Source organism: Barbatula barbatula (genome assembly GCF_947034865.1).
Source record: "Barbatula barbatula genome assembly, chromosome: 1".
NCBI classification, from domain to species: domain Eukaryota; kingdom Metazoa; phylum Chordata; class Actinopteri; order Cypriniformes; family Nemacheilidae; genus Barbatula; species Barbatula barbatula.
This window is the reverse complement of record NC_136766.1, coordinates 6,718,103-6,729,918: the sequence shown is the minus strand read 5'-3', so window position 1 is coordinate 6,729,918 and position 11,816 is coordinate 6,718,103. Positions and strand designations below refer to the sequence as shown.

Sequence of the window (11,816 nt, the reverse complement as noted above, 5' to 3'; positions counted from 1 at the left end):
AGTGCAATAGATGAGTACCGCGAGAACCATTGGAGCATTTTTTAATTATTAAAACACAATTATTTAATTGCTAAATCCCTCTTGCGCCACATAATATTACAGTATACTGTGGGATATAAAACATTTTTTAAGCGCGAACAGCACCTTTAATCATTATGCCTCGATACGTTTTGAAAAAACATTTAAATTGACGTAAAAGCACAAAATGTTATTTTTCGGCACCTACCGGGTGATTTTACTCTATTAAAACAATAAACCCCGCAGCGCAGGTGCAGCAAACCTTGATGATGACGCGTCATCCAGCACGTTTGTTTGAAACGTCAGGCCAATAAAGTTGCGCCCTTAGAGTGACGTAAGACCACAATTCTCCTCACCGGTGCGGCCAGTGTGTTACCTCAAGGCGCACTGTTCTCTAACCACATTATTAACCGTCAGTCCAAAAAGCCTTTCTTTTCTCCTATTTCTTCTTTTCTTTCTCGCTTACAAAACACTATCAAAGCTGAAGTTCTTTAAAAAAAGGTAAGGTTATCAGCTCATATACTAGTTAGTGTATTCCTGTAAAATGGCTCCGATTACGCGTATCATGTCATAGTTTTCTCCCAGCAGTCTGATCTTCAGCGGACCTCGCTGTAATTCCGTCCGTAGATCGGGTGCTGCGTCTGATCTGCTGTGGTCTGTGTCGATGAAATTGATGGACTGGCTCTCTTTACGCTCTTTCATAAGGAAAATGGCGTCTGATCATTAGATCAGCTGTTCTGTCGCACCACCCTGCCGGCGAATCGCTAGTTTGACCCTACATCTGTCGATATTGTAATGTCAAGTATCCCGTTATGAAGTTTAATGTCTGGGGTTGTTATCGACTCGCTTTCTAAGCCGACGCGAATCATGAAACGCCCAGATCGCCGCGGTTTAGTGGTGGTTGATAATTAGCCGATATGCTAATTTGCGAGAACACTGACAACAACTGAGAACGTGTTATTAATATCGATCCTAGTTACATGTGTACGGCTCTTCTGAAACAGCGTGTCTGCGTTACTTCACCCCAGAACCTTATAATAAATGCGATATAACCACAATCTTGGGTGTGGGGTAATAAATCAAAGCTCTTTTGTGAATTGTGAGCTCATGGCAGAGGCCCTTGTGCTTTGTTCAGATGTGATGTCACTGTGATGATCAGCCCCTCGGAGCAAAAACCACAAACCGAAGGCTTTATCCTGCCATTCATTAAGAGGCTTTTGCTTGTTTTTGTTTCGTTGTTGATGTTTGTGACTCGATATAAAGTGCGCGTTTCTTCTCTTTTAGGCCGTGTTCTACATCCCCATCTTTTCTCACTCATTCTTTTCGAGGATCTTTCGTTGTCAAGCCGCCAAAGTGGAGAGTGTGATTGCAGAGGGGGGTGCTTCTCGTTTCAGGTATGCTTTTGAATGTTGTTTTCCCATTTTGTTATGAGGCACAATTCATTTTAGCCCGCAGAATCTCGCTCTTATTGTGTATGAAGAACTCTTTGGTTTTTGCAGTGCTTCTTCGGGCGGAGGAGGAGGTAGGGGTGCATCTCAGCACTATCCCAAGTCTGTCGGCAACAGGTACAAGCACTTCTTTTAAAAAGTGTTTATTTTTTATCATTTCTTATCAGAAATACAAATCTAAGATGTACTATAGTGTCGAACTATAGCTACTTTTTGTCTGGAATTGAATCGTAGAATGTCAATACTGATCAGAACTTGACTAGTTTAAACGCACTGTAGTTTTTAGACCTTAAGAATGTCTCTAAAATTATTTCAGTGGTAGAACAACTCTTAACGGGACATATTCTTCTCCCGCTGCTACCTGAACAGCCTCATAGCGGCTATAACCGCACTCTGTAGGTTCTGTGTTCAGGTCGGTACACGGAGCCTTGCCCATCGCCTGCCTGCGGATGAATGCGATAGGGTTTCTAAACAACGTTTCAGCATTTGCCGGTTTCATCAGCTTAGTAGATAAATTTATGTGTATTGCGCTGCCCACGGGATAGCTTATACAGTGACATTATTAACAACACTGGTAACAAACTTTGCTCTGAACACAAAGAAAGGTGTTTGGAAACATGTGAGCAGTTTTCGGTTCTGGGACTCCATTCACTACCATAGTAGAAAACCATAGTAGTATTTTATATTTCTTTGTTCTGTTGAACACAAAATAAGATATTTTGAAGAATTTACGAAAGCAAACTCTTCTGTGGCACCTTTGACTACCATTTAAATTTTTCCTGCTGTCATAGTCAATGATATCCCAGAACTGAAAATTGCTAACATTAATTTACGTTCTTTTGTGTTAAGCAGAACAAAGACATGTATATACAGGTTTGGAACAACTTGAATGTGAGTAAATGACGACTCTCACTTTAATGTATTTGTACATTTTATTTCTCTTAGTTGTCAGGGTGGCAGCAGAATCTATTTAGTTTTTAATATGAGCATTGATGTATAAACATGACTGCTGTAGATTTTTACAATAGTAGTGATCTGTTGTATTGTTCTACAGCGAGTTCCTGGGGAAAACCCCAGGGCCTAGCGTTCAGAGATGGGTTCCTTCACGAAGCACTAGACGAGATGTCAACTCCTCCAACGAAAAAGAACGACACGATGCAATCTTCAGAAAAGTGAGAGGGTAAGCCACCAAAACCAGTCACTTTACTTGTCATTGTGGATAGGAGGTTCACGTGACTTAAAAAAGCAAATTACTTTAGTTAACTACTCTAGTAGGTGGACTGGATGATATGACTGTGTCTAAATTGGGGATGACTCCCGATGCTCGAATATCCGATTAGTTGATTACATCGTAGAACACGGAATAGTATGTGCGATTGTCATCTAGAAATAAGGAACAGCAAAAACAATTCCCTGTGTTGATGTGGTGGTGACGCGTTCATCTAACCAGAGGGTGGCGCTGCTAATAACTCGCCCTAAAAGCTATCAACAGACAACTGAAGAAGTCTCATACTCGCTAACATTACGTAGGCTATGCATGCTGTAGACTTGCGTGGCATATACGGTAACTTGGGACAATGTTAAATGTGAGTTCTGTGTGGAGTCCTTTATAAAATGAATGAAAATGTTGAGCAGTGCGAACTCTGCCATGCCAAGATTGCTTATCATAGGTCAACCACTAGGCTGAGCATTCATTTAAAGGGCTATTTCACCATGTTTTACTCACCCTCAAGGCATCCTAAATGAATATGGTTTTCTTCTTGAAGAGTAATGCAGACAAAGTTATAATACCGCGTATCCTTTTACTTCCAAGCGGTAGAATGGAAGTGTTTGGGTGTCGACTTTTTGAATCTCCAAAATGTGCTCCGTGGTCTGAACAAAGGTCTTCTGTAGCAAATCGATGAATTTGTTTAAGAGAAATATTCATATTGACAGTGGTAAACGTTGATGTCTAGCTTCCGTTATCCTCCCGCACAGAGATGATGGTATCCTATTGGTTCAACATGGAAAATGCCTCCTTTGTCACAGGAACTTACGACAAGTCTGCCTCTTCGCCGGAAAACAAGCCTCAGGTTCACTTGTAACCATGAATAACTGAAGCTAGACATCAAAGTTAATAGCGCTGTTAATAGGGATATTTATCTTAAACTCATCGATTTGCTTCAGGAAACCTTTGTTAAAGATCAGGTAACACATGCAGTTTTTGCCAATCTCATTATTCTAGTCATAGCCCGTTGGTTGGCATGTGGGCGGGCTATTTCTTTCGCCTTGCCGTGGGTGTACTTTTCCGGGAGAATTGTCCTATAAAGGGGGGACTAGATCCCTGTTACAAATCTAAGTTTTTGTTTTTACATCTTTCTAGCATACTGAATAAACTGACCCCTGAGAAGTTTGACAAGCTATGCCTTGAGCTCCTGAATGTGGGCGTAGATTCAAAGCTCGTCCTCAAAGGAATCATCTTGCTGGTGAGGGTTACGCTTGCATTGCGCATTTACACGACTTGCATCTGGCTTTCAGATATTCTGTTGTTTAAAAAAACTACAAGACGTTATGCTCTTTCATCTAGATTGTAGACAAAGCCCTCGAAGAACCGAAGTATAGCTCGCTATATGCTCAGCTATGTCTGCGTTTGGCAGAAGATGCTCCGAACTTTGACGGCCCTTCAGGAGAGATCCAATCATCACAAAAGCAGAGCACTGTAAGAACGCTTGAATGAGTAATTCCTCATAAGAAGTTTTGAAGAGTTGTTTTGCTTATGCCCATATATTAATATTGCAAACCCCTTGTATTTTTGGTGTGTCCTAACGTCGGTCTCATTCTGTACAGACATTCAGGAGACTTCTGATTTCCAAACTGCAAGATGAATTTGAAAACCGTACCAGAAACGTTGACAGTAAGTGGACCGTAAAAAGTGTTAGTCATTACAGCAGTTCTAACAAACAGCTGATGGTTGTTTTTGCTTTTTTTAATTTAGTCTTTGATAAACATGACACCCCACTCAGCTCTGAAGAGGAGGAGCAGCGTTCCATCGCCAAGATCAAAATGCTGGGCAACATCAAATTCATTGGAGAGCTTGGCAAACTCGATCTCATTCACGAGTCCATCCTTCATAAATGCATCAAAACAGTGCGTTATTTGAATTCTCTCTTACAGTTTGTGTCAAGAGTATTAGCCAGACTGTTTCATTTGGCAGATTTTAAAACGCCATTTAAAGCTTCTCCAGGTGCACAGACCACTGGGCCCATTTTTGCAGAATCTTGCCTGTAATGCATTGCCGTTGAATGTCTTTTATAACACCAGCTTCTGGAAAAGAAGAAAAGAGTCCAACTTAAGGATATCGGGGAGGATTTGGAGTGCCTCTGTCAGATAATGAGAACCGTGGGGCCAAGACTGGATCACGAGAAAGCCAAGGTAAGCTGCTTTTATGGTGTCAGGGTATTAAATGCATTAAACCACATTAGCTTTTTGTCAAGCCTGTATTCTTTTCCAGTCTTTAATGGATCAGTACTTCAGTCGTATGCGATCCTTAATGAACAACAAGGATTTGCCTGCTAGGATACGGTTCCTACTTCAAGATACCGTTGAGTTGCGAGAGAACAACTGGGTGCCTCGGAAAGCTTTTATTGATAATGGACCGAAAACCATACACCAGATCCGGCAGGATGCTGTAAACGTGAGATGGCTTGGTGTCTGTCTTATGTGTATCTGCTTTGCTTTTTGCATGTTAAATGAAAAAAGCTTTAATCTGTCTTGTTTTCTCTGTTAGGATTTGGGAGTATTTATTCCACCAATGACTCAAGGAATGAGGACAGATTTCTTTCAAGAGGGCCAATTTCTGCCAACAAGAATGAAATCTGACCGAGAGACTCTTGGGGGGTTGGCTGATATGTTTGGGCAGATGCCGGGTATGTCTGGAAGTGCACTAACATTTCTGGGAGGGTTTTATCGATTTGTATTGGGTCAACGCTTCATTACTTTTTTTTTGGTTGCAGGTAGTGGGATTGGAACCGGCCCTGGGGTCATTCAGGACAGGTATTCCCCCACCATGGGCCGCCGCACAAACCCTCTTTTCAACGGGCACGCTGGCCACATGGCACCCGCTCCGCAGCCCTTCATGAAATCCAGCCAGGTAAATACCAAATGCCAGGGAACAATCTATTCCATGACATTGAAAATTAGTGCTTACACAAATTGCTTATTTTAAAAGGGGCAGAATCTGCTTTTCCAGAATCAGACTCATTTAACACAACAGCAAGCTCAGTCCAAGGACATGCCACCACGGTATATTAAGAAAGGACAGCTCAATGCCGATGAGGTATGAATGGGTTTCATTTCTTGCCGATGCTTCTAAGGCCGCTTTCTCACCTTCAGTTTGGTTCATATGGTCCGGACCAATTAAAAAAAAGATACATTGTAGCATTTTACAGCGTTATTGGTTCATTTTCACACCACACTGATTGCTTTGATCCGAACCAGTTGAAACTATCAAAATTAAGTCACTCGTTGCGAGAACGTATTTCCTAATCTGCTTATACAAAAGAAATAAACTGGCGTGTCCGTTGCGGTAACGTTAGCCCGGTCAACTGTGCTAGCATCAGTCGCATCATTGGCGACGTCAACAACATCTCCCGGATCAACGTCCAGTTTTGTCCCAAGTATATTATCGAGGTCATTGTACAAGGGAACTTGAACTCGGGTGCGATTGCTGCATTCGCACCTGCCCTAACAAACTGCACCAAGAAAGACGAACTCTAGTGCGACTCAACCGTACCGTAGGATTAACCGTAAGGTTAATTTTCAATAAGCAATGAAGTAGCTATGTTTTGTTCACTCGTAACTCTTTAGTTTATCCATCGATCCACAAAACTCCAAACATGTATATTAACTTCAGAACCAATTAGCACTTTCTGATGTCATGGCTTTAAACACAGAGAGTTTTTATTCTTACATTAGTAGGATGTTCGCACTGCATTCACATCGTGTTGAAATTCTGTATCTTCAAGATGACTACATGCACAGTTTTATTTTAAGCAATTCACATTTTTTTGGGAGTTGTTGGTTTCTATAGTAACATGATCAAGTCAAATGAATTGATATTTAACATACATAACACTAATTCCTCTTCATTTGTGGAATCTTAAACTCATTTCCCCATTGGCTGCAGTAATATTACACAGCAAAACATTCAGCTCTTTAAGCAACAGTTGTTTGTCAATTACTCACCGTTGAGTTTATTCCAAATCTTTATAGATGTCATGTTCTGTTGAAAATTATATTTGGATAAATGTGAGAAAGCAAACTGTTCTGGGGGAGTTTTGACTACCATTATAATTTGACCTACTATGGTAGTCAATGGTGGCCAAGAACCTTTTGGTTACAAGCATTCTTCCAAAAATGTTGTGTGTTCATCAGAACAAAGACATTTATACAGATTTGGAACAACCCAAGGGTGAGTAAATGACAGTGTATATTTTTGGTGACCTGTCCCATAAAGGCTGCTGCCATTTTTGTTCTAATGTGACATCAGTCAAGTAGAACATGATTGTCTCACAATAAATGGTATTGTTTTTGTTTCAGATCAGCCTGAGACCAGCTCAGTCGTTTATTTTAAACAAAAACTCAATGCCAAAGCTGCAGCCACAGATCCCTACCATGATCCCTCCCAGTGCTCAACCTCCACGTACATCCACTCCACCACTGGGACAGGTAATGCCTCTTGCGTTTCACACATCGAGACAAGATGATGTTGTTTAATATGCCATTTAATACCTATTCATTTTCACACAGCCGCCTCAGCTTGGCTTGAAAACCAACCCGCCTCCAATTCAGGAAAAGCCACAGAAGACAAGTAAAAAGCCTCCTCCAGCTAAAGAGGAGCTCCTAAAGATGACTGTACGTACTAAACACACATTACTTTCTGAAACGTCAAAGGCTGCCTTTTGAAAGCTCATTGGCTTGCAGTCTGGACCAAGGTGTATGATAAAAGTTCTGGCTATTTTGTTGCAGGAAACTGTTGTGGCCACTTACCTGAGTAACAAGAACATGAGCGAGGCAGTGAACGGGGTGAGGGACATGAAAGCTCCTAAACACTTCTTACCGGAGATGTTGAGCAAGATGATCACATGCTCACTGGAGAGCCCAGATGAGGACCGCGAGCACGTCAGCACTCTGATCAACACGCTCCGTGTGGAGGGACTGGTCACCGGGGAGAACTTCATGCTGGTGCGTGTTTGATTTGTCAGTCTTCTGTGCTCTCATTGGCTCAACTGAGAATTGCGTATTTTTAATTCGTCTTATGAATCATACAGGCTTTCCTCAGCGTTCTGGACCAGTGTCCCAAGATCGAACTGGATGTTCCCTTGGTAAAGTCCTATCTGGCTCAGTTTGCTGCTCGTGCTATCATCGCTGAACTTGTGACCATGGCGGAGCTGGCCCACCCGCTGGAAAATGGCAACCACTTTCCTCTCTTCCTCCTGTGCTTGCAGCAAATGGCCAAACTGAAAGATCGAGAGTGGCTGACCGACCTGTTTCAGCAAAGCAAGGTCAACATGCAGAAGATGCTGCCAGGTTTGTGCTTTGAAGAAAAAATGAACAGACCAAAAATGACATCGAGTCATAGGAATCTCTTATGAAGTCCTTTTTCATATAAGTTTGACAGCATGTCTGCTTCTGTCCACAGAAATTGATCAAAATAAAGATCGCATGCTGGAGATTCTGGAGGGCAAAGGCCTGAGCTTTTTGTTTCCACTTATGAAGCTGGAGAAGGAGCTGCTTAAACAGATCAAAGCAGATCCCGCCCCGCAAACCATCTACAAGTGGATCAAGGACAACATTTCTCCCAAACTGCATACTGACAAGGGTTTTGTTAACATTCTGATGACCAGGTATGAAAACCACTCTCTAGAATAGTGCTTTTGCATGCGTCTTTTACTTGAGTAACCCCGCCCCCAATCTCTTAGCTTCTTGCAGTACATTTTCAACGAGACGTATTCGAATGATGGAGTAGAGCAGTTATCTTCTCCTACCAAGGAGCAGCTCGACCAAGAGAAGATTCTGCTACTTGCTTTCAAACCGGTGATGCAGAAGTTCTTGCACGATCATGTGGAGCTGCAGGTCAGCGCGCTGTATGCGCTGCAGGTCCACTGTAACGCCCGTGCATTTCCCAAAGGTATGCAGATTTAAACGTTCTTAAACTAGGCTTTAAGGTAGGTTCACCCACAAATCATGAATCGCTCAACCTAAAGTTGGTCCAAACCTGTATACAAAGAAATGTATAGCTGCAAGCAGCAATCCTCGGGTTCGAGCAGTCTAAGGCGTCAAAGTTGTTATATATACATATACCCAAACTTTTTACATCATATGTCAAATGTCACGGGACACACAATTGTTTATGCACTCCAAAAGACGAGAACATTTTGCCCGTTTTACTGTTATAGTGTCTCAGCTCTGTCGGCCTTGCGGTTTGGGCTTTGGATAAAAGCGTCTGCTAAATGACTAAATGTTAATGTAATGTATGAGAAGAAGCCCATATGATCCCGAAATAAATAAAATTCTGTAAAATGCTTGTTTTCTTGTTCTTATCTTCCTAGGAATGTTATTGCGCTACTATGTCAACTTTTATGATATGGAAATAATTGAAGAAGAGGCCTTCCTTTCATGGAAAGAAGATATTACCCAGGATTTTCCGGGGAAGGGAAAAGCATTGTTCCAGGTAACATGCGATTCATTTTATCTTCACAAACGAGACTTTTTTTTTTAGAAGATGTTTCATGGGACTTTTTGTGGTTTCACAGGTGAACCAATGGCTTACCTGGCTGGAGACTGCTGAGGAGGAAGAGTCTGAAGAGGAAGCTGACTGAAGAACCTGCCAAAGCCTTGAAGCGCTCACCTATTTATCTCTCCTGCTGAGTTTCACTAAACCTCGCCTGCGTTCTTAACCTCTGAGTTTCATAACATGCTGCTGTTTTCTGTGACATAAAGCCAACGTGTTACTTTGGGCTCCTCTTTGGCCTCATTCAAAGCATGTGATGACTAGCATCCGTTGAGTCCCGCCACAGGTTAATGGTATTAGCAGCTTAAAACTGCATTTTTTTTCCTTTTTATATGTATTTTGCTTTTAAAACATGTATTTCAGCCTTTCTTGCTGCTGTTTCTTTTCAGCACAAAAATGATAGAAATGCACTTTGCTCGGTGTCATGAGTTGCAATATTTGCTTTTTGTTACAAAGAATCCTCAATTGTAATAATTTGTTATGTAACGTTTTGTTTACCGTGGCTTTCGTTTATACCTCACTTTAGAAGGCGTAGTGGGCCGCGTGTAATTCAGTCCTTCAAACAAAAGATCCGTAAGGTGCTCGAGTCTGAAACAATGGTTTACTTTTCGATCGCTATCTGATTGTAAGATCTCACACTCTTTTCATTATTTTTTTTTCGTCTCTTCATGATGATGAACAAGCCATGTGGGAGAGATGAAATCACGCTGCCTTTTTCCCCTCAGTTTATGTACGGTTCTCTCACCTCTCATGACCATACTTGAATTTTGTGTTTTTGTTTTACAGCATGTTCAGGGATTACCAAACATGCCTCTACAGACAACAATTGGATCCATTTTTAACTACATTTTTAATTGGTAAAATAATGTTGAAACGATGTGCAAAATTGGTATGGATGTTCAATATACCAATCGCCGTTTTTGAGCCTAACATTCTGCTTGATCATAATTCCGTGTCGTGGATATTATGAATATTTATTGAATCATGAGGGGAATCTTAAAGCTTTATCATAAGATAGATCAACAGACGGCGACTCTCTCATCCTGTACAATGAACTGCTATTTAAAGTGTTACTGTAAGGCAGAAGAACTCCGAATGTTCGGTGTACTTTTTACTGTTGCTTTCAATAAAGTTACACACCAGCATTTATTTGGCCTTGCTTCATGTGTGAATATGTGGAACTTGCATGGATCATTTTATTATAAATGTGCACGTGGTAGATCATCCTCCAGCAAAATAATAAAATAAACCAAGTGTAGTGCTGCTACACTGCTGTTGGTGTTTAGTTGCGAAATCTCCCAGTGGTATTCATTTCTATGAGAAGGTACACTGCTGGCTATTTACATTACAGGCCACAATTCTCAGTTCCTCATGTTTTTCTGTGTGAATGAATAAATCCTGTCTGAGTTTGCACTGAATGCTTATAATATTGCACCGAAAATGCTTTGTCAAAGATTTTTGCATCATTCTTATGTGACAACTTCTGATTGGAATAACGGCATGGATGCTTCGAAGTTAAAGTAGTTCACCTTTAAAATGACAATTCTGTCTTTACTCGCTCTCTTCAAACCTGTTTGACTGACTTTCTTCCACAGAACACAAGATATTTATGAAGAATTAACAGCCCCCCATTCACTTGCATTGTATGTAATAGAAGTGAATGGGGGGGCTGTGCTGTTCTGTTACCAACCTTTTTCAACATATCTTTTGAGTTCTGAAGAAGAAAGTCATACAGGTTTGAGATGACAGAATTATGAGGTGGACTTCTCCTTTAATATGGTGACATGTTGGAAAAAATCCAACAAAAACAAATGTTTGGGTATCATGGCTGTAGAAGAAATGTGTATTGAATCTGCGTAAGAAAGGATTTTAAAGATTAAAATGCTATATCAGTTGTGCAGTTAATGTAATACTTGAGCTAGACAATAGAAAATATTTGAAGCTCGAGAAAAAAGGTTGAAGCATAAATTTCAATTACTGCATGTGCTTAACTTTGAGTTTTAAAAAACGATCAACCGTTCCCACAAAATCTGAACGAAAGCTCAAATTATACAACATGGAAAAATTAAGAGACCATTTCAAAGACCATCTTCGGTTTTTCTGACTTTACTATTTATAGGTATGTGTTTAGCTAAAATTATCATTTTTGTTTAATTGAACTACTAACAATATTTCTATCCAATTTCAATCCAAATATTGTTTCTATTTGCTTTTATTTACAGAAAATAAAAACTGTAGAAACTGCAGTATTTGAGATCTGAAAAAATACAGCCAAGAGAACAAGTTCGTAGTCACTTAATGTTTCAAACAGTAATGTTGTCTGAGTTGGACATGTATTTAGGGAAAGTTCAAAACATTATTTTCAGTTTTCATGTGTCTTGTCTTATGCTGTAAGTCTTTCACATTGCTCTTGGATGACTTTGTCTCTCCTGAAATTTTGATTTAGTTGAAATTCAACACTGGACTGGACCTCAACACTCCTAGAAATGCAGATTAACGATCAAGACAAAAATGCCGGTTAGAAGATAGTTTTGAATATCATTTATTAGCTTAGTAACTGCTTTTGATCTGATTTTAAA

At 40.5% G+C, this 11,816-nt stretch overlaps 1 protein-coding gene across 4 annotated transcripts; it reads left to right on the top strand.

Annotated features, from left to right (window-relative positions):
- The first annotated feature begins 344 nt into the window (after positions 1–344).
- On the top strand, positions 345–10,653 carry eif4g2a (eukaryotic translation initiation factor 4, gamma 2a). 4 transcript variants are annotated; one of them, XM_079487664.1, is made up of 23 exons: positions 345–519; positions 1,154–1,206; positions 1,303–1,412; positions 1,518–1,583; positions 2,521–2,646; positions 3,829–3,931; positions 4,033–4,164; positions 4,293–4,359; positions 4,441–4,592; positions 4,767–4,877; positions 4,957–5,139; positions 5,233–5,371; positions 5,459–5,595; positions 5,674–5,781; positions 7,044–7,172; positions 7,254–7,358; positions 7,473–7,688; positions 7,775–7,828; positions 7,952–8,033; positions 8,146–8,350; positions 8,426–8,634; positions 9,056–9,177; positions 9,260–10,527. In XM_079487664.1, exons 9-23 carry the CDS (start codon positions 4,509–4,511, stop codon positions 9,323–9,325), a joined length of 1,950 nt encoding a protein of 649 aa, XP_079343790.1. In that variant the 5' UTR covers positions 345–519; positions 1,154–1,206; positions 1,303–1,412; positions 1,518–1,583; positions 2,521–2,646; positions 3,829–3,931; positions 4,033–4,164; positions 4,293–4,359; positions 4,441–4,508; the 3' UTR covers positions 9,326–10,527. The 4 variants fall into 4 exon arrangements, with proteins under 4 accessions (XP_079343790.1, XP_079343787.1, XP_079343789.1 ...); XM_079487663.1 differs by lacking the exon at positions 1,154–1,206 and having other exon boundaries at positions 356–519; XM_079487662.1 differs by having other exon boundaries at positions 357–519; positions 7,775–8,033; positions 9,260–10,653.
- The last annotated feature ends 1,163 nt before the right edge of the window (positions 10,654–11,816 follow it).

Excerpts from the sequence above, each read along its gene's own strand:
- eif4g2a (XM_079487661.1), top strand. The coding sequence starts at position 4,509 with ATGCTGGGCAACATCAAATTCATTGGAGAGCTTGGCAAACTCGATCTC. Across the intron at positions 5,140-5,232 it reads TCCGGCAGGATGCTGTAAAC|GATTTGGGAGTATTTATTCC; the intron begins GTGAGATGGCTT and ends TTTCTCTGTTAG. Across the intron at positions 5,782-7,043 it reads GACAGCTCAATGCCGATGAG|ATCAGCCTGAGACCAGCTCA; the intron begins GTATGAATGGGT and ends TTTTTGTTTCAG.